The sequence below is a fragment of the Oncorhynchus gorbuscha genome, linkage group LG09, assembly GCF_021184085.1.
Source record: "Oncorhynchus gorbuscha isolate QuinsamMale2020 ecotype Even-year linkage group LG09, OgorEven_v1.0, whole genome shotgun sequence".
NCBI lineage: Eukaryota > Metazoa > Chordata > Actinopteri > Salmoniformes > Salmonidae > Oncorhynchus > Oncorhynchus gorbuscha.
The window spans coordinates 69,543,459-69,565,437 of record NC_060181.1 but is presented as its reverse complement, the minus strand read 5'-3'; the positions used below and the strand labels follow the sequence as shown (position 1 = coordinate 69,565,437).

The window sequence follows — 21,979 nt, the reverse complement described above, 5'->3', positions numbered from 1 at the left end:
CTAATCATCTGGCAGTAGGCCTACTGTATAAACCATCTGGTGGCTTGTCAGACGTTTGTTGGACTTGATAGTTGGCATGCCAGTGGCTTTCAAGATGTTAATACATTCATAGCTATAGTGACAGCTTAGGGAGACAATATACTCCTGAGACCTACTATCTGGCAACCTCCACTATGCACATTAAGGTACACTGTATGTCTAGGTCTCTGAGGACAACATTATGCCATATTTAAGCAGCATCAAATTCCAGTGCTGGGGTTTTTCCCCTTATCCCCTTGTTATCGTGGACTGTTAAATGACTGTAGGGAGTGAAGGTAGTTGTGTTTATGAGCTGATCTGTTATCATGGACTGTTAACAGACTATAGGGAGTGTTATGAGCTGCAGTTAGAGGAAAGGTCCCAGCAGAGCCTGCAGTCTACAGCAGATTGTGATTTGCAGCCTCTCTCTCTCTGCTGTCTGCTAGCCTAGCTGGCACACCTGCTTAATTCTTTACCATCCAACACTCGACTGGACTTTATTTGCATTTTAAGTGACATCAATAGGTAAGGGGAATAAGCATATAATAAATCAAATGAACGATGCATACTCAGCATAAAATGCAAATACACACATGGATGCTTGTGTGCACGCACACGTACATAGTGCAGAGATGAGATATGGACTAACTGGGTTAACAAAGACCTTTCATAAGTAAACATAAACTTTATTCCAGCAGTTGGTGATGAATATGTAAACAAAAAAAAGTGAGCTTGGGAAAATTACAGAGGAGAGACGGTATCAAAGCAGAGGATTCTCTGGAGCTCTGACTTTGTTTCAGATCCAAAGAGGTTGGAGCGGGAACATGCTCAGAGGGCATAGCCAAGTTATAAACAGCTAGGTACAGCACTCCACTGAGCTGCCAGCTGCTTAACTTTGATTGTGGGAACACTTTACAAAGTTTAGCAGAGGAATGGTACAGTATACAAAGACACAAAGCAAGAGGGAAAAACAGAGTAACACAGTTCATCCTTAAACAGTCCCAAAATACCAATGGAGCTGCGCAGGTGCATACGCAGAGTAAATACACATGACTTCTCCATGACTTTTAACCGTATTTCCATGACCAACAATTGGTGGCGTCTATGTACGTATACAAAAATAAGCGTAATGTGGTATTGACACTGGTAGGCTGCTCTCTGATCCCATGTACCACCTCCTGTTATTGTGCAAGGCACTTAACCCCCACAAAGTAAAACACCTGTCAGGTAACTGTACAAAACACATGTGGTCAACTCTCAGTCTGGAGAGCTACTGGGTGTGCAGGCTTTTGATCAAGCCCTGCTCAAACACAGAGCCAGTTAATCATGGTCCGGTTGAGCAGCTCATTTCTAAAATGTGGTTTGTTACATGACGAATGGAATAAAGGCCTGCACGCCCATTAAGCTCTCCTGGATGCTGGTTGACCACCCTTGATATACTGTATAACATTGTAACCAAATACGTGTTATGCCTTTTGAAATAATTAGCAAATTTTTTAACTTGAATATCCAAAACATACAATATACTTGCAGTGAAGCCGCTTACCAACTACACCAATAATTAGCTCACTATCAAAGATCAAATGGCTTTGATAGACTACAAATCTCTTCATTCAGCTAAAGCGAGCCCACAAATCGTCTTCAGGAAATATTTATATTTAAATATTTATCATATCATATTTATCATATTTATCTTAGCTAGCTACCTTAGAAGAGTTTACTTTTCAGGCTGACTAGAATCTATTGAGTTGCAATGTCCCATACATTGGATTCCTAAATCAACTGGAAGTATCTGCAAAACAAGTGTTGAAGACACATAATCCAAAAGAAAGGCTACATCAAAAGAATTATCCTAAAATTACTGTTTGCGATTCACAAATTGATCCACCACGTTTGAACTGATTCCCAACTAATACAATTGTCACGCCTTGGTCATTGTATTTTGTGTTTTCGTTATATATTTGTTCAGGCCAGGGTGTGACATGGGTTTATTTTGTTCTATTTCGTATTGGGATTTTGTAGTTATTGGGATTGTGGCTGAGTAGAGGTGTTGTATAGGCTTGGCTGCCTGAGGCGGTTCTCAATCAGAGTCAGGTGATTCTCTTTGTCTCTGATTGGGAACCGTATTTAGGTAGCCGGGGTTTCACTGTGTATTTCGTGGGTGATTGTTCCTGTCTCTGTGTATTTTCACCAGATAGGCTGTAATTAGGTTTCACGTTCCGTTTGTTGTTTTGCTTTTGTTTAGTTATTTCATGTATCGCTTTTTTCCTTCATTAAAGTCATGAGTAACCACCACGCTGCATTTCGGTCCGACTTTCTTTCGTCAAACGAAGAACGCCGTTACAGAATCACCTACCACACACGGACCGAGTGGAGTGGTAACAGGCAGCTGGAGCAGCGAAGGGAGGACGTTATGGACAGCAGAGGCTTGGAGTATACGACGTGGGAAGAAATAGACAGGTGGGCGGCCGACCCAGAGAGAGTGCCGGAGCCCGCCTGGGATTCGCTGCAGTGCGAAGAGGGCTATAGGAGAATGGAGTCGAAAAGAAAGACATGGCGGCGCAGAGCAAAACCCGAAAGTCACCCCCAAATATTTATTGGGGGAGGGCTCAGGGAGAGAGTAGCAGAGTCAGGAGTCAGACCTGAGCCTACTCTCCCTGTTAATTGTGAGGAGCAGCGATCAAAGGACTTCTGGACCAGGGAGGAGATATTAGACGGAAAAGGACCCTGGGCTCAGCCTGGAGAATATCGCCGTCCCAAGGAAGAACTAGAGGCGGCTAAAGCGGAGGAGGAGCACGGCGACGCAGATGGAAGCCCGAAAAGCAGCCCCCCCAATTTTTTTTTTTGGGGGGGGGGGGCTTAAAGGGGGTATGGCTATGCCAGGTAGGAGACTTGCGCAAACTCCCTGTGCTTACCGGTGGGCTAGAGAGACCGGGCAGACACCGTGTTATGCTATGGAGCGCACAGTGTTTCCAGTGCGGGTGCATAGCCCGGTGCGGTTCATACCAGTCCTTCGTATTGGCCGGGCTAGAGTGGGCATCGAGCCAGGTAAGGTTGGGCAGGCTCGGTGCTCAAGAGCGCCAGTGCGCCTGCACGGTCCGGTCTATCCAGAGCCACCTCCACACACCTGTCCTCCAGTAGCAGCTCCCCGCACCAGGCTTCCTGTGCATGTTCTCGATCCTGTAGCACCAGTTCCAGCACCACGCACCAGGCCCTCTGTGCGCCTCGCCTGTTCAGCACAGCCAGAGCCTTCCTTCCCTCCTGCGCTGTCGGAGTCTCCCGCCTGTTCAGCGCTATCAGAGCCTTCCTCCTCTACAGCGCTGCCGGAGCCTCCTGCCTGTTCGGAGCAGCCTGAGCTGCCAGTCTGCAGGGAGCTGTCAGTCTGCAAGGTGCTGTCAGTCTGCATGAAGCAACCAGAGCTGTCAGGCTGCAAGGAGCTGTCAGTCTGCAAGGAGCTGCCAGTCTGTAGGGTGCTGTCAGCCTGCATGGAGCAGTCAGAGCTGTCAGTCTGTATGAAGCAGCCAGAGCTGTAGGTCTGCATAAAGCAGTCAGAGCTGTCAGTCTGTATGAAGCAGCCAGAGCTGTCAGCCTGCATGGAGCAGCCAGAGCTGTCAGCCTGCATGGAGCAGTCAGAGCTGTCAGTCTGTATGAAGCAGCCAGAGCTGTCAGTCTGCATGAAGCAGCCAGAGCTGTCAGTCTGCATGAAGCAGCCAGAGCTGTCAGTCTGCATGAAGCAGCCAGAGCTGTCAGTCTGCATGAAGCAGCCAGAGCTGTCAGTCTGCATGAAGCAGCCAGAGCTGTCAGTCTGTATGAAGCAGCCAGAGATGTCAGTCTGCATAGAGCAGCTAGATCCGCCAGTCAGCCATGATCTTCTAGATCTGCCAGTCAACCAGATTCTTCCAGATCTGCCAGTCAACCAGAATCTTCCAGATCTGCTAGTCAACCAGAATCTTCCAGATCTGCTAGTCAACCTGAATCTTCCAGATCCGCCAGCCAGCCAGGATCTACCGGAGCCTACTACCTGCCTGAGCTTCCTCTCAGTACTGGGCTTCCTCTCAGTACTGGGCTTCCCCTCTGTTCCGGGCTTCCCCTCAGTCCAGAGCTGCCCCTCAGTCCCGAGCTGCCCCTCAGTCCCGAGCTGCCCCTCAGTCCCGAGCTTCCCCTCAGTCCCGAGCTGCCTCAGTCCCGAGCTGCCCCTCAGTCACGAGCTGCCCCTCAGTCCAGTGGGGTTCTGGGTGAGGACTATTAGGCCATGGTCGGCGGCGAGCGTGGATTATCATAGGACGCGAAGGGGAGGAACTATGACATTAATGGAGTGGGGTCCACGTCCCGAGCCGGAGCCGCCACCGTGGACAGACGCCCACCCGAACCCTCCCTATGGTTTTGAGGTGCGTCCGGGAGTCCGCACCTTGGGGGGGCGGGGGGGTTCTGTCACGCCTTGGTCTTAGTATTTTGTGTTTTCCTTAATTATTTGTTCAGGCCAGGGTGTGACATGGGTATATTGTGTTGTCTTATTGGGGCATTGGGATTGTGGTTGATTAGGGGTGTGTCTAGCATAGGCTTGGCTGCCTGAGGCGGTTCTCAATCAGAGTCAGGTGATTCTCGTTGTCTCTGATTGGGAACCATATTTAGGTAGCCTGGGTTTCACTGTGTATTTTGTGGGTGATTGTTCCTGTCTCTGTGTTAGTGTTCACCAGACAGGCTGTATAGGTTTTCTCGTTCCGTTTGTTGTTTTTGTATATATACAGTTATTTCATGTATCATTGTTTTTTCATTAAAGAACATGAGTAACTACCACGCCGCATTTTGGTCCGACTCTCTTTCAACAGACAAACGCCGTTACAACAATGACAAAGTGAATCGTTTGTTTCGTCCAAAATATTTGTTTAAATTAATCATATGAAAAATGTTAAAAAGGCATATACAGTTGAAGTCGGAAGTTTACATCCACTTAGGTTGGAATCATTCAAACTTGTTTTTCAACCACTCCACAAATTTCTTGTTAACAAACTATAGTTTTGGCAAGTCGGTTAGGACATCTACTTTGTGCATCACACAAGTCATTTTTCCAACAATTGTTTACTGACAGATTATTTCACTTATAATTCACTGTATCACAATTCCAGTGGGTCAGTGTCACGCCTTGGTCTTAGTATTTTGTGTTTTCTTTAATTATTTGTTCAGGCCAGGGTGTGACATGGGTTTATTGTATTGTCGTATTGGGTTTTTTGTAGGCATTGGGATTGTGGTTGATTAGGGGTGTGTCTAGTATAGGCTTGGCTGCCTGAGGCGGTTCTCAATCAGAATCAGGTGATTCTTGTTGTCTCTGATGGGGAACCTTATTTAGGTAGCCTGGGTTTCACTGTGTATTTCGTGGGTCATTGTTCCTGTCTCTGTGTAGTTTCACCAGATAGGCTGTATTTAGGTTTCACGTTCCGTTTGTTGTTTTGTATTTGTATAGTTATTTCATGTGTCACTTTTTTCATTAAAGTCATGAGTAACCACAACGCTGCATTTTTACGAGGATTAAATGTCAGGAATTGTGAAAATCTGAGTTTAAATGTATTTGGCTAAGGTGTATGTAAACTTCCGACTCCAACTGTATGTATGGCCTTATTCACGAGTGTCGATGGAAAGTTTTTTGGCACATAACAAAAACATGAATACATGCTAACAATAGCTAGTTAACTAGAGGGTACAAGATATGTTTTGAATTGGCTACCTAGTTATTAGTCTGTTCTCTATCATATTTGATAGGCTAGGCCTACTTGCTGCTGCAATGTCCAACTGTCTCTCTGTCCTTTAGCAATGGCCCACTTGTCTTGCACACATGCAGGTGACGCACGCAAACAGAGCCGCGCAAGAGTGTCATTCAGATCCTGGCTGATTGATAAAACTTTTTAATTATAACTGTAGCTAAATAAATTACATTAACAGAAATTATAAAAGGAATTTTCATAAAATCCCTCAAATTTGGTCAAATTGATCATTTTCCAAAACTTTTCCAGGCCTGGAAAATACTATTTGAAAATACTATACTACTTTTCCATGATTTTCATGACCGTACAAACCCCAGTTGGCCTGTACGACGTCAAGAGCATATATAAGTTGCTAAAAGCTAGGAGGGAGCTAAGAAAGTAGAGCAGCAGACATAGGTGTACTCACTGCAGTTCTGCTCATCTGAGTTGTCTCCACAGTCGTTCTGGCTGTCACACCTCCAGTGGTCCGGGATGCAGTTGTTATTTTCACAGCGGAATTCATGAGGTCCGCAGGTCTTTTCATCTTTTTTACATCAGGAAACAAACAAACCGACAGATGCAAATGTCTTCAAAGAGCATGAATATTAATGGTGGAGCTATCATATTTCTATGTGTAATCATCATTTCCTCAGGGTTTCCTCGTAGTGCAAGGCTGACACCAAGTTCAAAACATCCCTCGTACTCGAGAGACACTAACACAGTGTAAGATGAAATACCTGACTGTGCTGCCAATTGCTTAGATCTCCTAACAGAATCTATGACAACAACTTTGCAATATTAAACACCTTTTCTTAAGACCCCACAAAATATTTGCATTTTTTTTTTTGATAAAATGATGTCTTCCTAAGATTGGTGATAGAGATAGTGTTACCTTCCCTCCCTGTGAGACTAAGGCAGAAACTAAAATAAGTGTCGTCCTGACCTTAGTTATCTTTGTTTTCATTATTGTTTTGGTTAGGTCAGGGTGTGACGAGGGTGGAATGTGTGTTTCTGTCTTGTCTAGGGTTTTTGTACATCTATGGGGTTTTGGTATGTCTAAGTAAATGTAGGTCTATGGTGGCCTGAATTGGTTCCCAATCAGAGGCAGCTGTTTATCGTAGTCTCTGATTGGGGATCCTATTTAGGTTGCCATTTTCCAGTTTGGTTTTGTGGGTTATTGTCTATGTGTAGTTGCATGTCAGCACTCTCGTGTTATATAGCGTCACGTTCGTTTTGTTATTTTGTTTAGTGTTCTTAGTTTAAAAAAGAAGAATGTATTCATATCACGCTGCGCCTTGGTCTCCTCGTTATGACGAACGTGACAATAAGAGTGAGGTAATTTTTGATTATGTCATCCAATAGCTCACTGACCTGATAATTAAAAATAATTATGGCCTCATATCCTTCAAGCTGCATATCTCCGCATCAGTAGTTCTGCATCAGTAGTTCCCACCGTGAATTATGAAGGAGGTGGTGTGATGGTGTGGGGGTGCTTTGCTGACACTGTCGTGATTTATTTTGAATTCAAGGCACATTTAACCAGCATGGATACCACAGTATTTTGCATTGATACGCCATACCATCTGGTTTGCGCTAAGTGAGACTATCATTTGTTTTCAACAGAACAATGACCAAACACACCTCCAGGCTGTGTAAGGGCTATTTGACCAAGAAGGAGAGTGATGGAGTGCTGCATCAGATGAATCACCCAACGTCAACCCAATTGAGATGGTTCGGGATGAGTTGAACCACAGACTGAAGGAAATGCAGCCAACAAGTGCTCAGCATATGTGGAAACTCCTTCAAAACTGTTGGAAAAGCATTCCAGGTGAAGCTGGTTGAAAGAATGTCATCAAGGCAAAGGGTGGCTACTTTTAAGAATCTCAAATATAGAATATATTTTGTTTTGTTAAACACTTTTTTGGTTACTACGTGATTCCATATAGTATGTGTTATTTCATAGTTTTGATGTCTTCACTATTATTCTACAATGTAGGAAATAGTAAAAAGAAAGAAACAGTGTCATAGTCAAATTGGTGCCCAGCCCACATTATAAGAAACAATTTCTTACGCACGCACGCACGCACGCACGCACGCACGCACGCACGCACGCACGCACACACACACACACACACACACACACACACACACACACACACACACACTCAAATGTCAGTTCAAATATATCATCATCTTTGAAAATATATGACTATTTTGAGTAGTATACCTGTTTTTTATTTACTTTTGAGCACTTTTTCAACTTTGGCACAGGATCGATTTGTGTCTGAGTGTACTGAAATATCTTGTAAAAAATGCCACTTGATGAAGAGTAACAGCAACTCAGAAGCATAGATAACAATCACAGGGAAATCAATGTAAGGAGGGAGCTGCAGGGAAGTGACATGCCATTATAAAACATCCTGATGATAGCTTTTTCAGATGTCACTCAAATGAATTTCTGTTGAGATTGGCATGCTGATAACACCCACCAGACACACCAGGGTTTCCCGGCTAACGGATGAATTAAAAGACAATAAATACAATTGTAGCTGGCCAAATTGTCCGGGGCTACATATCATTCATCCTAATTTCGTGCTCCAGCACCATTCTCTCAGTCCTTGGCCTTATGCGCCTGATACTGAGGAGAGAGAGAGAGAGAGAGAGAGAGAGAAGCCTTGGGATACTGGTGATAGCGAAGATGGAGGCCTATTTCATTGAAGTAAAATGAAAGTTAGAAAGTATGCCTATAGTGAAAAGCCTAACAGGAGAATGTCCTCCACATGGACAAGTTTTTAATATTGTAGCGGACGTAAATGGGAAGAATGTTAGCGCGTCCAAATGCAGGCCACTGTGCAACTCCCTATTCAGGTAGGAGGCAACTTTGGAACTGTTTTTTTTTCTTCTTCTCGTATTTATAATCATTTTATCATAATTATAACTGTATATCATTGTTATTACTGTAGGCATATTTATTAATCCAAACCAGTTCTTTAAATATGCTAAACGTGTTTTGGTTTATTCTTTTGAGACATTTTCGGCGGCTAAATTAAGTTTGATCTCTCTCTTTGATAGTGTGCTCCATATTTAGTTTAAGATATAAGTAGGTTAAATCAAATCAAAGTTGATTTGTCACGTGCGCCGAATACAACAGGTTTCAAAGATGATGACGTTACAGTGAAATGCTTACTTACAGGCTCTAACCAATGGTGCGGGAAAAAAAGGTGTGTGTGTGTGTGTGTGTGTGTGTGTGTGTGTGTGTGTGTGTGTGTGTGTGTGTGTGTGTGTGTGTGTGTGTGTGTGTGTGTGTGTGTGTGTGTGTGTGTGCGTGGATAAGTAAAGAAATAAAACAGTAAAAATACATTTGAAAAAAATAGTAGCAAAGCTATATACAGACACCTGTTAGTCAGGCTTCTTGAGGTAGTATGTTCTTGTAGGTATTGTTAAAGTGACTACGCATATATGATGAACAGACAGTAGCAGAAGCATAAAAGAGGGGTTGGGGGGTGGGACACTATGCAAATTGTCCGGGTAACCATTTGGTTACCTGTTCAGGAGTCTTATGGCTTGGGGGTAGAAACTGTTGAGAAGCCTTTTTGTTCTAGACTTGGCACTCCGGTACTGCTTGCCATGCGGTAGCAGAGAGAACAGTCTATGACTGGGGTGGCTGGGGTCTTTGACAATTTTAAAGCCCTCCTCTAACACTGCCTGGTATAGAGGTCCTGGATCGCAGGCAGCTTTGCCCCAGTGATGTACTGGGCAGTATGCACTACCCTCTGAAGTGCCTTGCGGTCAGAGGCTGAGCAATTGCCGTACCAGGCAGTGATGCAACCAGTCAGGATGCTCTCGATGTTGCAGCTGTAGAACCTTTTGAGGATCTCAGGACCAATGCCAAATCTTTTTAGTTTCCTCAGGGGGAATAGGCTTTGTTGTGCCCTCTTCACGACTGTCTTGGTGTGTTTGGACCAATCTAGTTTGTTGTTGATGTGGACACCAAGGAATTTGAAGCTCTCAACCTGCTCCACTACAGCCCCATCGATGAGAATGGGGACATGCTCGGTGCTCCTTTTCCTGTAGTCCACAATCATCTCCTTAGTCTTGGTTACGTTGAGGGATAGGTTGTTATTCTGTAAAATACTGTACATATCATTAGCCTATTGCTGTACATTTGTTGGGTATGGCAGGCACTATCCTTTCTTAGTAATTGCTGCAATACAGCCTGTTCAAAACATTTGTGAAGTTTTAAACCAGTTCTCAAGTGTTTTGTTTCATTCTGAGCCATTTTCTTTGAACAAATTAAGTTCCAACTATATTGTCGTGTTAGGCGCAAAATAATATCCTACTCATATTTTCTCTATAAATAATGGCTTAACTTACTTTTGATATTAGCCTAATTAATGTTTAGAAACTTTTGTGGTTTGGTGTGGTGTGGGTATTAGCCCATTATACTGCAGGCCTATGGTACGAAGGTGCTCCAACTGACTTCGACAGATAAACTTGAAGTGATGCTTGTCTTCATAAATAAATATTCTTATTGAAAATGAATGAATAAGCCTCCTCCTGTAAGCCTATATCTTTATAGCAGAGGCAGTAGGCTAGCCTATCTGACAAGGATAATGAAATATACGTTGGTGTAGTAGCATGTCGTTGGCCATATAGGCCTCTCTCTCTCTCTCTGGGACTATGCCTAAGCTTCTCTTCAATTTATATTAATATCATACAGTGGATGCCTAAGCCAACAGTATAGGCCTATGCATACAGTGCCCTGATGTATTTAGTGCTCAATTCCCCGACAGCTGAACCATGAGGTGGACAATTATTCTTTTAGGAAAGCAAAAACCAATAAAACAATAGGCTATAAAGTTTTCTAATGCTACACATCGAAACACAAGGCTATTTTTAAGGACACGTAAATGTCCCTCATTGTTTGATAGCACTGGCTGCATGGGGTGAACACCCTAATGGGTTATACACCCAATGCATATGGATGACCGGTACATTTCTTAAAATGCCCGATAAATTAAAATCTGCCCGGTCATTTGTCCTGACGGAAACCCTGACACACACACACACTCGCTCAAAACCTTTGAAGTTATTTTTGTCTCAGATTGTCCAATTGAGTCAATTGGTTGAGCCAATTAACAAAGAAAGAACAGGTAAAGAGAACTAGTAATGGAAGAATGAGATTTAAAAACATCTCAAGGACAATGGTTTAGGAGTATGATTTCACTATCCTAATTATCCTCCATATCGCACTCAATTGTTAACTGAACAGCATTTAGGAAATTAATAAAAATGTTACAACTTCTAAAAGAGATCTCTTTAGTTAGCGGCAATTAGTAGCTTATAGCTTGTTTTGAACATCAGAAGAGTTAGTATCAAACAAAACAACCAATACTTTGAGTGAAGAAACAATTGATCTTGAGCTGATCGATTTTCCCAAAGATTATGGCAGCCTATCTATCCACTCAAATAACCATTGGACTGAGATGAAGATGAAAACAGCCTTAAAAGACAGAACACTTTCTAACACTGCACAAAGGCCCAAGAAGGAAATTCATGTGGAACCTTGATCTCTTTCTTCTAGATGTGAGCAGAGCTAAAAATCATTGAAAGCCTAATCCAGAGGAAGAAGTTGACTTAAAAGTAGAACAACACAGCTCTGTGACTTCCTAGCTTCACAGTTTCAAGTCATGACTGGTGGGAAAGATAGTTGCATGAGGTTGGAAAGTATCTCTACCACTAAAAATACCCTGAAAATAATACTCTAAACTATTTGTGGGGGTCAAAACACTAAAGACCATAATGCGCTAACTATCCAATGTGATGTCTGCTGTTTTGGTGCCATACACACTACTGAAAAGTCTGACATCCAGTGCTGATAAACTACCAGTCTTTATGGCTGCTTCAACTCAATCAGTACAGAGCAGATTAGAATGAACCCATGCGTACAATTAATTCATTTCCTAATCACAATTTCAACCAAGGAGCAATAAAACTATAGGACTGGTTTGATTTATGATTTTAACGCTCCCCCACTCACCACAATTAGCCTCGTCTGACCCGTCTGTGCAGTCCGGGTCTTCATCACACACCCACAGCTTGGAGATGCAGTGCATGGAGGCCTTGCACTGGAACTGATCTGGGGAACAGGTGCTCTCCGCTGTGGAGAGGAGGGTGTCCAGGTTTACACCCGTCCAAATCAAATTTTATACAACTGCTGTAGACTTTACCGTGAAATGCTTGTGGGGAAGGGAGAGCAATAGGGGATGGGAGAGTGATAGAGAGCGAGATAAGGGGGAGAGAGAGATAGGGAGATGGAGAGAGGACAGACATAAGGAGTAAGAGGTGAGCAAACAGCCCAAAAGCCTTGAACACATGGATTAATAACTATAATTTACAGAGGCAGGAACATGCTGTGTTAATAACATGTATTACTATACCTTACAGCTGGAATCATCAGCCTCTGATTTAGAAATAACTGACTTGCAAACAGGTTAACACAATAAACAGATCAACCCAAATATCTGCAGTCTAGAAACACCCAAGTCAGTTTAAAAGTCAGATAACCATCCATGTCAATGGTTTCCATGTGTTTGATGCCATTCCATTTTCACTGTTCCAGACACTATTATGAGCTGTGCTACCCTTCGCAGCCTCCTGTGATTGGCACAGTGTTCCTGTTAAGATCTACTACATTTACAAATGTACATCTACAGTCTGATTAAGAGTGAGAATGCCTACGAGTCCTACAGTGTATTGCGATGGCTGAAGTAATTATACAGCTCTCCTTAATAAAAGCTTTAAAAAAAAAACTATACTGATTTTCACTCCATAGTGACTCTCGCTCCATCTTAAAATCACAGGCAAGCAAAACAAATGTAGCAACCCACAGACATTTTGTCAAAGGTATAACCTTACTGCTGATAGCTAGAGTTACCATCAAATAATATAAATACCTATCTCTGTTCTCTCTTTCACTTCCTAATTCAATCATAGCTAATCCTCTCACACAGGGAAAGGGCTAAACAAGCATTCCTTTGGAATACCTAATCACTATCTGACTCCCTATTATTTAAGGCAGCACATAAGGGTAGGCTGTCTGAGCTTCACTATAAATTCACCGGTAAGGACCTTTAGGATTATATGTCTCAAACTGTCAGATACCACCTTTAAACCTTCACATAAGAATTTCCATCTCATTCTTGTTGAACTGCTGGCAATTTTTTTTTTTTAAAGAAGAAAATAATCCCATAGAAGTAGTCTAGCCTAAATTAAAAAGTAATCCTCAAGATTCCTAAAACAATCCCTCTGCTAGTAATTTAGAAGGTTCTTCTTACGACAGTCTGTCTCATCCTCTCCGTCTCCACAGTCGTCCTGTCCATTGCAGCGGAGGTTTAGAGGGATACACTTCTGTTTCCGGGTGCATTTGAACTGCCCTGACAGACATATGTACGTCTCTGAAAGATAAAATAGAGGAGAAGAGGTATAACCAAGCGTCCACTTAGGATGAAAAACATCCATCAACGAAAACATGTAGGACAAAAGGCTGCATCACCTTAATATAAAGTGAAGTTGTTGGCTTAGCAAAGAACCTAATAAAAAATAACAATGCTTTGAAATCAAAGCACATCCACACATGGGCTTGTTATCGTGACATAAATCCATACTTGTTCTTTTTATGTATTGCAGCAACATGTCTTGAAAAGGTATCAAGCGGTAAGAAAGGTATGAAGCTGCTGGGTAACGTATTGTTTGATTTTCCATCTGAACATCAACAGGTTCAGTGTGAAAGTCAGTAACAACTACAGTCTTCTTTAATGGACATGTTATTGTGGCCAGATACCAGACGTATGTTTTTGTGTTGAAGCAAGATGTATTGAAAGGCATCATTAAAGGTATAAAGCTGCTTGAAGACGTATTGTTTGTCTTCTATTCCCCCCGAACATCAACGAATAACAGACTCCTACAGATAGACTCAGTGTGAAGGACAGTAACAACAATAGAAATATTATTCCTAGAACTGGGAAGCCCCTTAGACCATGGGAATTTGACTTGGGGATGCATGTTCCAGTCTTCCTCCTTACCACAGTTAGCCTCATCTGAGTTGTCTCCACAGTCGTTCTCCCCATCACAGATGAAGGGAGGAAGAGCACAGAGGCCAGTGCCACACTGGAACCGACCAGGCTGACATTTGAATTCAGCTGCATGAAAATGAGCAATGTTATCTCAGAGAATGCAAAGCCAGCCAATTAAAGTACTTGTACGCTGAACATTATGTATGCTCACGTATTATGATAAACTACACATTCGTAATAAAAAATATAATTAATGACAATGTAAAACAGTTCTTGCATTTCTGAAAAGCATGTGTAAACTTCAAAACGCAGAATATTATTTCAAATATTCTCAGATCACAGTAAAAGATGCAAAAATGTTTAATGAAAAAAAAAGGCTGACTGACTTTGGCCTATCATACCAGGATCCACAGTAAGTCCAGTAATGCATAGTTTGTATAAATTGGAAAACATGGTACTCACGACAGTCAGCAGGCTCGTCTGAGCCATCACCACAGTCATCAACAGTGTCACACTTCCACCAGAAAGGAATACACTCGTCGGTCCCGCAGCGGAACTACAGAACACACAAATTAATCAGACAGAATTCTAACTCAACACAAAAAATGGATTCTAGCTTTCCATTCGAGTTGTTCAAAGCAGAACAAAGCAACACTACTATTTTCATGGGACTTAAGCTATAGAAGCAAGGCAGGAAAGAAGAGAGAGTGTGATATAAACAAAGAGAAAAAGCATGAAACAACAGATCTGCCTCAGGGAAAACCCAGAATATAATAACAAACTGGAAAAGAGTTACCATATTATCTACAAGTGCCGAGGAGAGTGTGAGGGACTAGGCACTGACCTGACTTGCAGTGCAGTTGGAGAGGCAGGTTTTATTATCAGCGGCGAGGTAGAAATTAGTTGGACAAGCACACTTGTGTTCCCCGCTGGGGGAGAGGAGACACAAGTGGCTACATCCTCCATTGGCCACCTGACACTGGTGCTTGGGCACTGCAGAGGGCGGAGGAAAGAGGGGGGGGCAAGACCAAAAGTACAACATCATTAAACTGAACAGTAGCCACATTCTTAATATCATACCCTATATAATTACATCCTATATAATAATAGCATAACCATGGGCTGGCAGGTGAGGGGACTGCTTGGCTGGGTGGGTTACTCTACCTTCAGGTTGGCGTAGTGAATGGTAAATCTTAACAGACTTGATGGCTTGCCAGGAGTTAAGCAGCTCTATCCCCTGGGCCCCAGTTGTTTTATGTGCCCTTCGGAGTGATTTGGATTTCCCATCCGTCCAGTAGACAAAGTCCTCAAACAGTGTCAGACCCATCACACCTTGGATGTGGTCATAAGACACTGGGAAGAGACACAATACAGGCAAAAGAGAATCGCCATTAGTGGATGAGCATGCAGCATGACAGCAGATCTGTCAACAAATGGTCAGCAGTGTGTTGTAACCAGACCTGTGTTTAAACATATTAGTTTTCTTTGAAATACTTTCAATACTTCAAATACTTCCATTATTCTCCAATTTGTTTTGAGGAGGTGAGGAGAGAGGATGCAAGGAAATGTACCCATTGTATTCTGCCTCACCTTTGTGTCTTTGGGAGCCCTCCATGTTGGCAAACAGAATATGGTTGTCGTCAGCCCAGTACAGCCTCTTGTTGGTGTAATCTATAGTGAGGGCAGTTGGGCTGTAGATCTCCTTGTCGATGATAACGACCTGCCCACGGCCATCCATGCCCACACGACCAATATAAGGGGACTCACAGCAGTCCACCCAGAACACATACCTACACAGGGAGGAATGTGGCGAGGTCTTAGATGTCACTAACAGAACATTTTAAAAACAGTAGGTTAAATGTTACCAAAAGTTAGTTGCTTTAGGACCTAGGATCAAGGGAGACACTCAAGTTTTATAATACTAAATCTCTTGACACATTGATGAAAATAGTCATGGCCTCTAAACCTTCAAGCTGCATACTGGACCCTATTCCAACTAAACTACCGAAAGAGCTGCTTCCTGTGCTTGGCCCTCCTATGTTGGACATAATAAACGGCTTCCTATCCACCGGATGTGTACCAAACTCACTCAAAGTGGCAGTAATAAAGCCTCTCTTGAAAAAGCCAAACCTTGACCCAGAAAATATAAAAAACTATCGACCTATATTGAATCTCCCATTCCTCTCAATTTTATGGGGGAAAAAGCTGCAACTCACTGCCTTCCTAAAGACAAACAATGTATACGAAACACTTCAGTCTGGTTTTAGACTGAGACTGCACTTGTGAATGTGTAAATGACCTTTTTATGGCATCAGACCAAGGCTCTGCATATGTTCTCGTGCTCTTAGACCTTAGTGCTGCTTTGATACCATTGATCACCACATTCTTTTAGAGAGATTGGAAACACAAATTGGTCTGCACCGACAAGTTCTGGCCTGGTTTAGATCTTATCTGTCTGAAAGATATCAGTTTGTTTCTGTGGATGGTTTGTCCTCTGACAAATCAACTGTTAATTTCAGTGTTCCTCAAGGCTCCGTTTTAGGACCACTATTGTTTTCACTATATATTTTACCTCTTGGTGATGTCATTCGGAAACATGATGTTAACTTTCACTGCCATGCGGACGAGACACACATTTCGATGAAACATGGTGAAGCCCCAAAATTGCCCTCCCTGGAAACCTGTGTTTCAGACATAAGAAGTGGATGGCGGCAAATGTTCTACTTTTAAACTCGGACAAAACAGAGATGCTAGTTCTAGGTCCCAAGAAACAAAGAGATATTCTGTTGAATCTAACAATTAATCTTGATTGTCATCTCAAATAAAACTGTGAAGGACCTCGGCATTACCCTGATCTCTCTTTTGACAAACATATCTAGACTGTTTCAAGGACAGCTTTTTTCCATCTACGTAACATTGCAAGAATCAGAAACTTTCTGTCCAAAAATGATACAGAAAAATGTATCCATGCTTTTGTTACTACTGCAATGCTCTACTTTCCGGCTACCCGGATAAAGCACTAAATAAACTTCAGTTAGTGCTAAACATGGCTGCTAGAATCTTGACTAGAACCCCCCAAAATGATCATATTACTCCAGAGCTAGCCTCTACACTGGCTTCCTGTTAAGGCTTGGGCTGATTTCAAGGTTTACTGCTAACCTACAAAGCATTACATGGGCTTGCTCCTACTTATCTTTCCGATTTGGTCCTGCCGTACATGTACGATACGGTCACAAGACGCAGGCCTCCTTACTGTCCCTAGAATTTCTAAGCAAACAGCTGGAGGTAGAGCTTTCTCCTATAGAGCTCTATTTTTATGGAATAGTGTACTTATCCATGTGAGAGACGCAGACTCGGTCTCCACCTTTAAGTCTTTATTGAAGACTCATCTCTTCAGTGGGTCCTATGATTGAGTGTAGTCTGGCCCAGGAGTGTGAAGGTGAATGGAAAGGCACTGGAGCAACGAACCGCCCTTGCTGTCTCTGCCTGACCGGTTCCCATCTCTTCACTGGGATTCTCTGCCTCAAACCCTATTACAGGGGCCGAGTCACTGGCTTACTGGTGCTCTTCCATGCCGTCCCTAGGAGGGGTGCGTCACTTGAGTGGGTTGAGTCACTGACGTGATCTTCCTGTCTGGGTTGGCACCTCCCCCCCTCGGTTTTGTGCCGTGGGGGAGATCTTCATGGGCTCCCTCCTGAATCCTCCTCCCCCCTCCTCCCTCTCTGCAGATGACTTCGTCAACCACTTTGAAAAGAAGGTTGACGACATCCGATCCTCGTTTGCTAAGTCAAACGGCACCGCTGGTTCTGCTCACACTGCCCTACCCTGTGCTCTGACCTCTTTCTCCCCTCTCTCTCCAGATGAAATCTCGCATCTTGTGACGGCCGGCCGCCCAACAACCTGCCCGCTTGACCCTATCCCCTCCTCTCTTCTCCAGACCATTTCCGGAGACCTTCTCCCTTACCTCACCTCGCTCATCAACTCATCCCTGACCGCTGGCTACGTCCCTTCCGTCTTCAAGAGAGCGAGAGTTGCACCCCTTCTGAAAAAACCTACACTCGATCCCTCCGATGTCAACAACTACAGACCAGTATCCCTTCTTTCTTTTCTCTCCAAAACTCTTGAACGTGCCGTCCTTGGCCAGCTCTCCCGCTATCTCTCTCTGAATGACCTTCTTGATCCAAATCAGTCAGGTTTCAAGACTAGTCATTCAACTGAGACTGCTCTTCTCTGTATCACGGAGGCGCTCCGCACTGCTAAAGCTAACTCTCTCTCCTCTGCTCTCATCCTTCTAGACCTATCGGCTGCCTTCGATGCTGTGAACCATCAGATCCTCCTCTCCACCCTCTCCGAGTTGGGCATCTCCGGCGCGGCCCACGCTTGGATTGCGTCCTACCTGACAGGTCGCTCCTACCAGGTGGCGTGGCGAGAATCTGTCTCCTCACCACGCGCTCTCAACACTGGTGTCCCCCGGGGCTATGTTCTAGGCCCTCTCCTATTCTCGCTATACACCAAGTCACTTGGCTCTGTCATAAACTCACATGGTCTCTCCTATCATTGCTATGCAGACGACACACAATTAATCTTCTCCTTTCCCCCTTCTGATGACCAGGTGGCGAATCGCATCTCTGCATGTCTGGCAGACATATCAGTGTGGATGACGGATCACCACCTCAAGCTGAACCTTGGCAAGACGGAGCTGCTCTTCCTCCCGGGGAAGGACTGCCCGTTCCATGATCTCGCCATCACGGTTGACAACTCCATTGTGTCCTCCTCCCAGAGCGCTAAGAACCTTGGCGTGATCCTGGACAACACCCTGTCGTTCTCAACTAACATCAAGGCGGTGGCCCGTTCCTGTAGGTTCATGCTCTACAACATCCGCAGAGTACGACCCTGCCTCACACAGGAAGCGGCGCAGGTCCTAATCCAGGCACTTGTCATCTCCCGTCTGGATTACTGCAACTCGCTGTTGGCTGGGCTCCCTGCCTGTGCCATTAAACCCCTACAACTCATCCAGAACGCCGCAGCCCGTCTGGTGTTCAACCTTCCCAAGTTCTCTCACGTCACCCCGCTCCTCCGCTCTCTCCACTGGCTTCCAGTTGAAGCTCGCATCCGCTACAAGACCATGGTGCTTGCCTACGGAGCTGTGAGGGGAACGACACCTCAGTACCTCCAGGCTCTGATCAGGCCCTACACCCAAACAAGGGCACTGCGTTCATCCACCTCTGGCCTGCTCGCCTCCCTAACACTGAGGAAGTACAGTTCCCGCTCAGCCCAGTCAAAACTGTTCGCTGCTCTGGCCCCCCAATGGTGGAACAAACTCCCTCACGACGCCAGGACAGCGGAGTCAATCACCACCTTCCGGAGACACCTGAAACCCCACCTCTTTAAGGAATACCTAGGATAGGATAAGTAATCCTTCTCACCCCCCCCCCTTTAAGATTTAGATGCACTATTGTAAAGTGACTGTTCTACTGGATGTCATAAGGTGAATGCACCAATTTGTAAGTCGCTCTGGATAAGAGCGTCTGCTAAATGACTTAAATGTAATGTAATGTAATGGCTATACTCGGCCTTGTCTCAGGATGGTAAATTGGTGGTTGAAGATATCCCTCTAGTGGTGTGGGGGCTGTGCTTTGGTAAAGTGGGTGGGATTATCGTCAGACGGGGCCACAGTGTCTCCCGAACCCTCCACTATTTATGTTGCAATAGTCTCTCTCTCTCTCTCTCTCTCTCTCTCTCTCTCTCTCTCTCTCTCTCTCTCTCTCTCTCTCTCTCTCTCTCTCTCTCTCTCTCTCTCTCTCTCCTGTTCTGCCTGCGGCTGTACCCTGACTGTGGATCCAGGGCTTTGGTCAGTGGGGTTAGGGTAAGAGGTCAGAGGATAGCGGTCAAAGTGTCTGATAGAGTACCCTGACTGTGGATCCAGGGCCAGGTCAGTGGGGTTCCTGATACCAGTGCTGACCAGGACAGAGGGGTACAGGCCGTTAGCTTTAGACACCTCCAGGCTCTTCCTCTCGATGTCACACCAGTACAGGTTCTTCCCTATCCAGTCCAGGGCCAGCGCACTGGGGACGGCTGTACGATGGACTATCTGGTGAAAAGGAGAGGGGGGTATAAACAACTAGCAGAGACAATGACAACAACAAACTAAACACTCATTATGTGATTAATGCCTGAAACAAGTGAAAAACCTAATCTTAATGATGGTAGAATCCTACAGTAACTCAGTCAATGTCTCTCATTTCAGGCAGCTTTTGAATTAGCAAACCAGTTGTTTTGAATAAACAATGATAGTGCCAGCTGGCACATGAAACTGGTACTTTGAAACACTATTTAAAACCCAAGAACACCCATGCAATCTGCCATTAAAGGACATGATGCACTTTGAGGTCTGCTTTATCATCATTTGCAAGAGAAATATAGCCTTGCCAAGGCGACTAGGCTGTATTTTAAGCAGTCATTTAGACTAAACTGGAGCTTTAAATAGTCTCCAAAATGTAACAGATTTTGTTTTCCATCAGAAAAGGGCGCTCCGAAGAAGGTAAAAAGACAGAGGGAGAAAGTGGTTAATATTCAACACATTAAGTAGAACCTGTGATATTCTGCTAGCCCCTCTATTCTTGTTGCATTGATTTAAAAGGTCATCAACTGTCAAAATAATGTTTTTCATGAAATTGGATGATATTTAAATGAAACCAGATCAAAGGATGATGACCAAAGTCTGAAAAATGACTGTTACTTCTACATTGATAAATTTGATCATAAAGTTAGTCGTCCCCTCCCCATGTCAAACACTTTGATTTATGATTAAGGGAACAAGGTAACATCACGTTAACTCTCATTTTAATACACCAATGGCAACATGATATTCTCTAACCTGATTTAAGTAAGTTCCGCCTTGTAACCAACACCGGAGAAGGAGTGTTTGCAGAGAGGGCGTGGTATATATAGCATTTCTACTGGTGCCAATATTTGACTGTAGGGTGTCAGCAAATATAATGAAAAGTTTACCTCATTCATCTATGGCAAAGATACTTATACGGTATGTTTCCCCTTTCATATGTGTCTGGTGTTAGCTAGTTACTGGCTAGCTAGGTCTTCAGCCAGCATAGAACAAAAGGGGGTGAAGGGTCGTTCAAAACTCTGACACATTTGTCAAGTAAACACATCCGTCAGTGCTGCTGTGAACCGGATTACAAGAGACATGCCAAACAGGAGATTAATATATAACAAAATCCATTTTTGATGCAATTCTATTATAAAGACAGTTGTGGCTTTACCAACTTGAACCAGCCCTGACATTATTCAGGAGTGTGCAACATTTCAATGTTAGATAGACATAGATTAACCCATGTTGTAGTTTATCATGCAGATTTGTCAGGACATCGTCATTTATGAAGCTCATTCTGAAATAGAACGTAATTTCTGTCCCAGGGGATTGCACTGTGTGCAAGTCTCAAAATGTAGACCCCAATTATGTTTGAATTAGGTGTTAGCAAAAACCTGTAAACTCCTGCGTATAAGAAAACTGTGGCTCTCATGCACTGAACAAGATTCTGAATGTTGAAGGTTAATCTCCTTGAGTTGCCCCTCAAGTGGGAATTACTTATTTTTTACAATTTTGTACAAAAGACTCATGCACAGATACAGAACCCCCCCCCCCCCCAAAAAAAAAAAAATGTTTTAACATATATTCAAAAAGTGTTGACATGTTTATGGTTTTGAGGTTTGGACATCTGGTAACTGCAGATCATCTGTCTAATGCCTTGCAAGGGGTGCGGAATGCATCAATACATGTACAATGCTGTATTCATTTTATTTACTTTATACAGTGCATTCGGAAAGTATTCAAACAACTTCACTTTCCCACATTTTGCTACGTTACAGCGTTGCAGGGGGCTGAATAATTTTGCACGCCCAATTTTTCAGTTTTTGATTTGTTAAAAAAAAGTTTGAAATATCCAATAAATGTCGTTCCACTTCATGATTGTGTCCCACTTGTTGTTGATTCTTCACAAAAAAATACAGTTTTATATCTTTATGTTTGAAGCCTGAAATGTGGCAAAAGGTCGCAAAGTTCAAGGGGGCTGAATACTTTCACAAGGCACTGTATATATATATACACATATATATACACATATACATATA

The 21,979-nt window shown here is 43.6% G+C and overlaps 1 protein-coding gene across 1 annotated transcript in view; it reads right to left on the bottom strand.

Annotated features, from left to right (window-relative positions):
- Window positions 1-21,979, bottom strand: part of lrp1bb (low density lipoprotein receptor-related protein 1Bb) — a 433,776-nt gene that overhangs the window by 29,226 nt on the left and 382,571 nt on the right. Inside the window, exons 59-67 of the mRNA XM_046364065.1 lie at window positions 19,741-19,922; window positions 15,422-15,621; window positions 14,996-15,184; window positions 14,676-14,824; window positions 14,294-14,387; window positions 13,841-13,957; window positions 13,094-13,213; window positions 11,797-11,916; window positions 6,184-6,300 (exon numbers count right to left, since the gene is read on the bottom strand). Of these exons, the coding sequence (XP_046220021.1) occupies window positions 6,184-6,300; window positions 11,797-11,916; window positions 13,094-13,213; window positions 13,841-13,957; window positions 14,294-14,387; window positions 14,676-14,824; window positions 14,996-15,184; window positions 15,422-15,621; window positions 19,741-19,922 (1,288 nt within the window). The remainder of the gene's footprint in view (window positions 1-6,183; window positions 6,301-11,796; window positions 11,917-13,093; window positions 13,214-13,840; window positions 13,958-14,293; window positions 14,388-14,675; window positions 14,825-14,995; window positions 15,185-15,421; window positions 15,622-19,740; window positions 19,923-21,979) is intronic.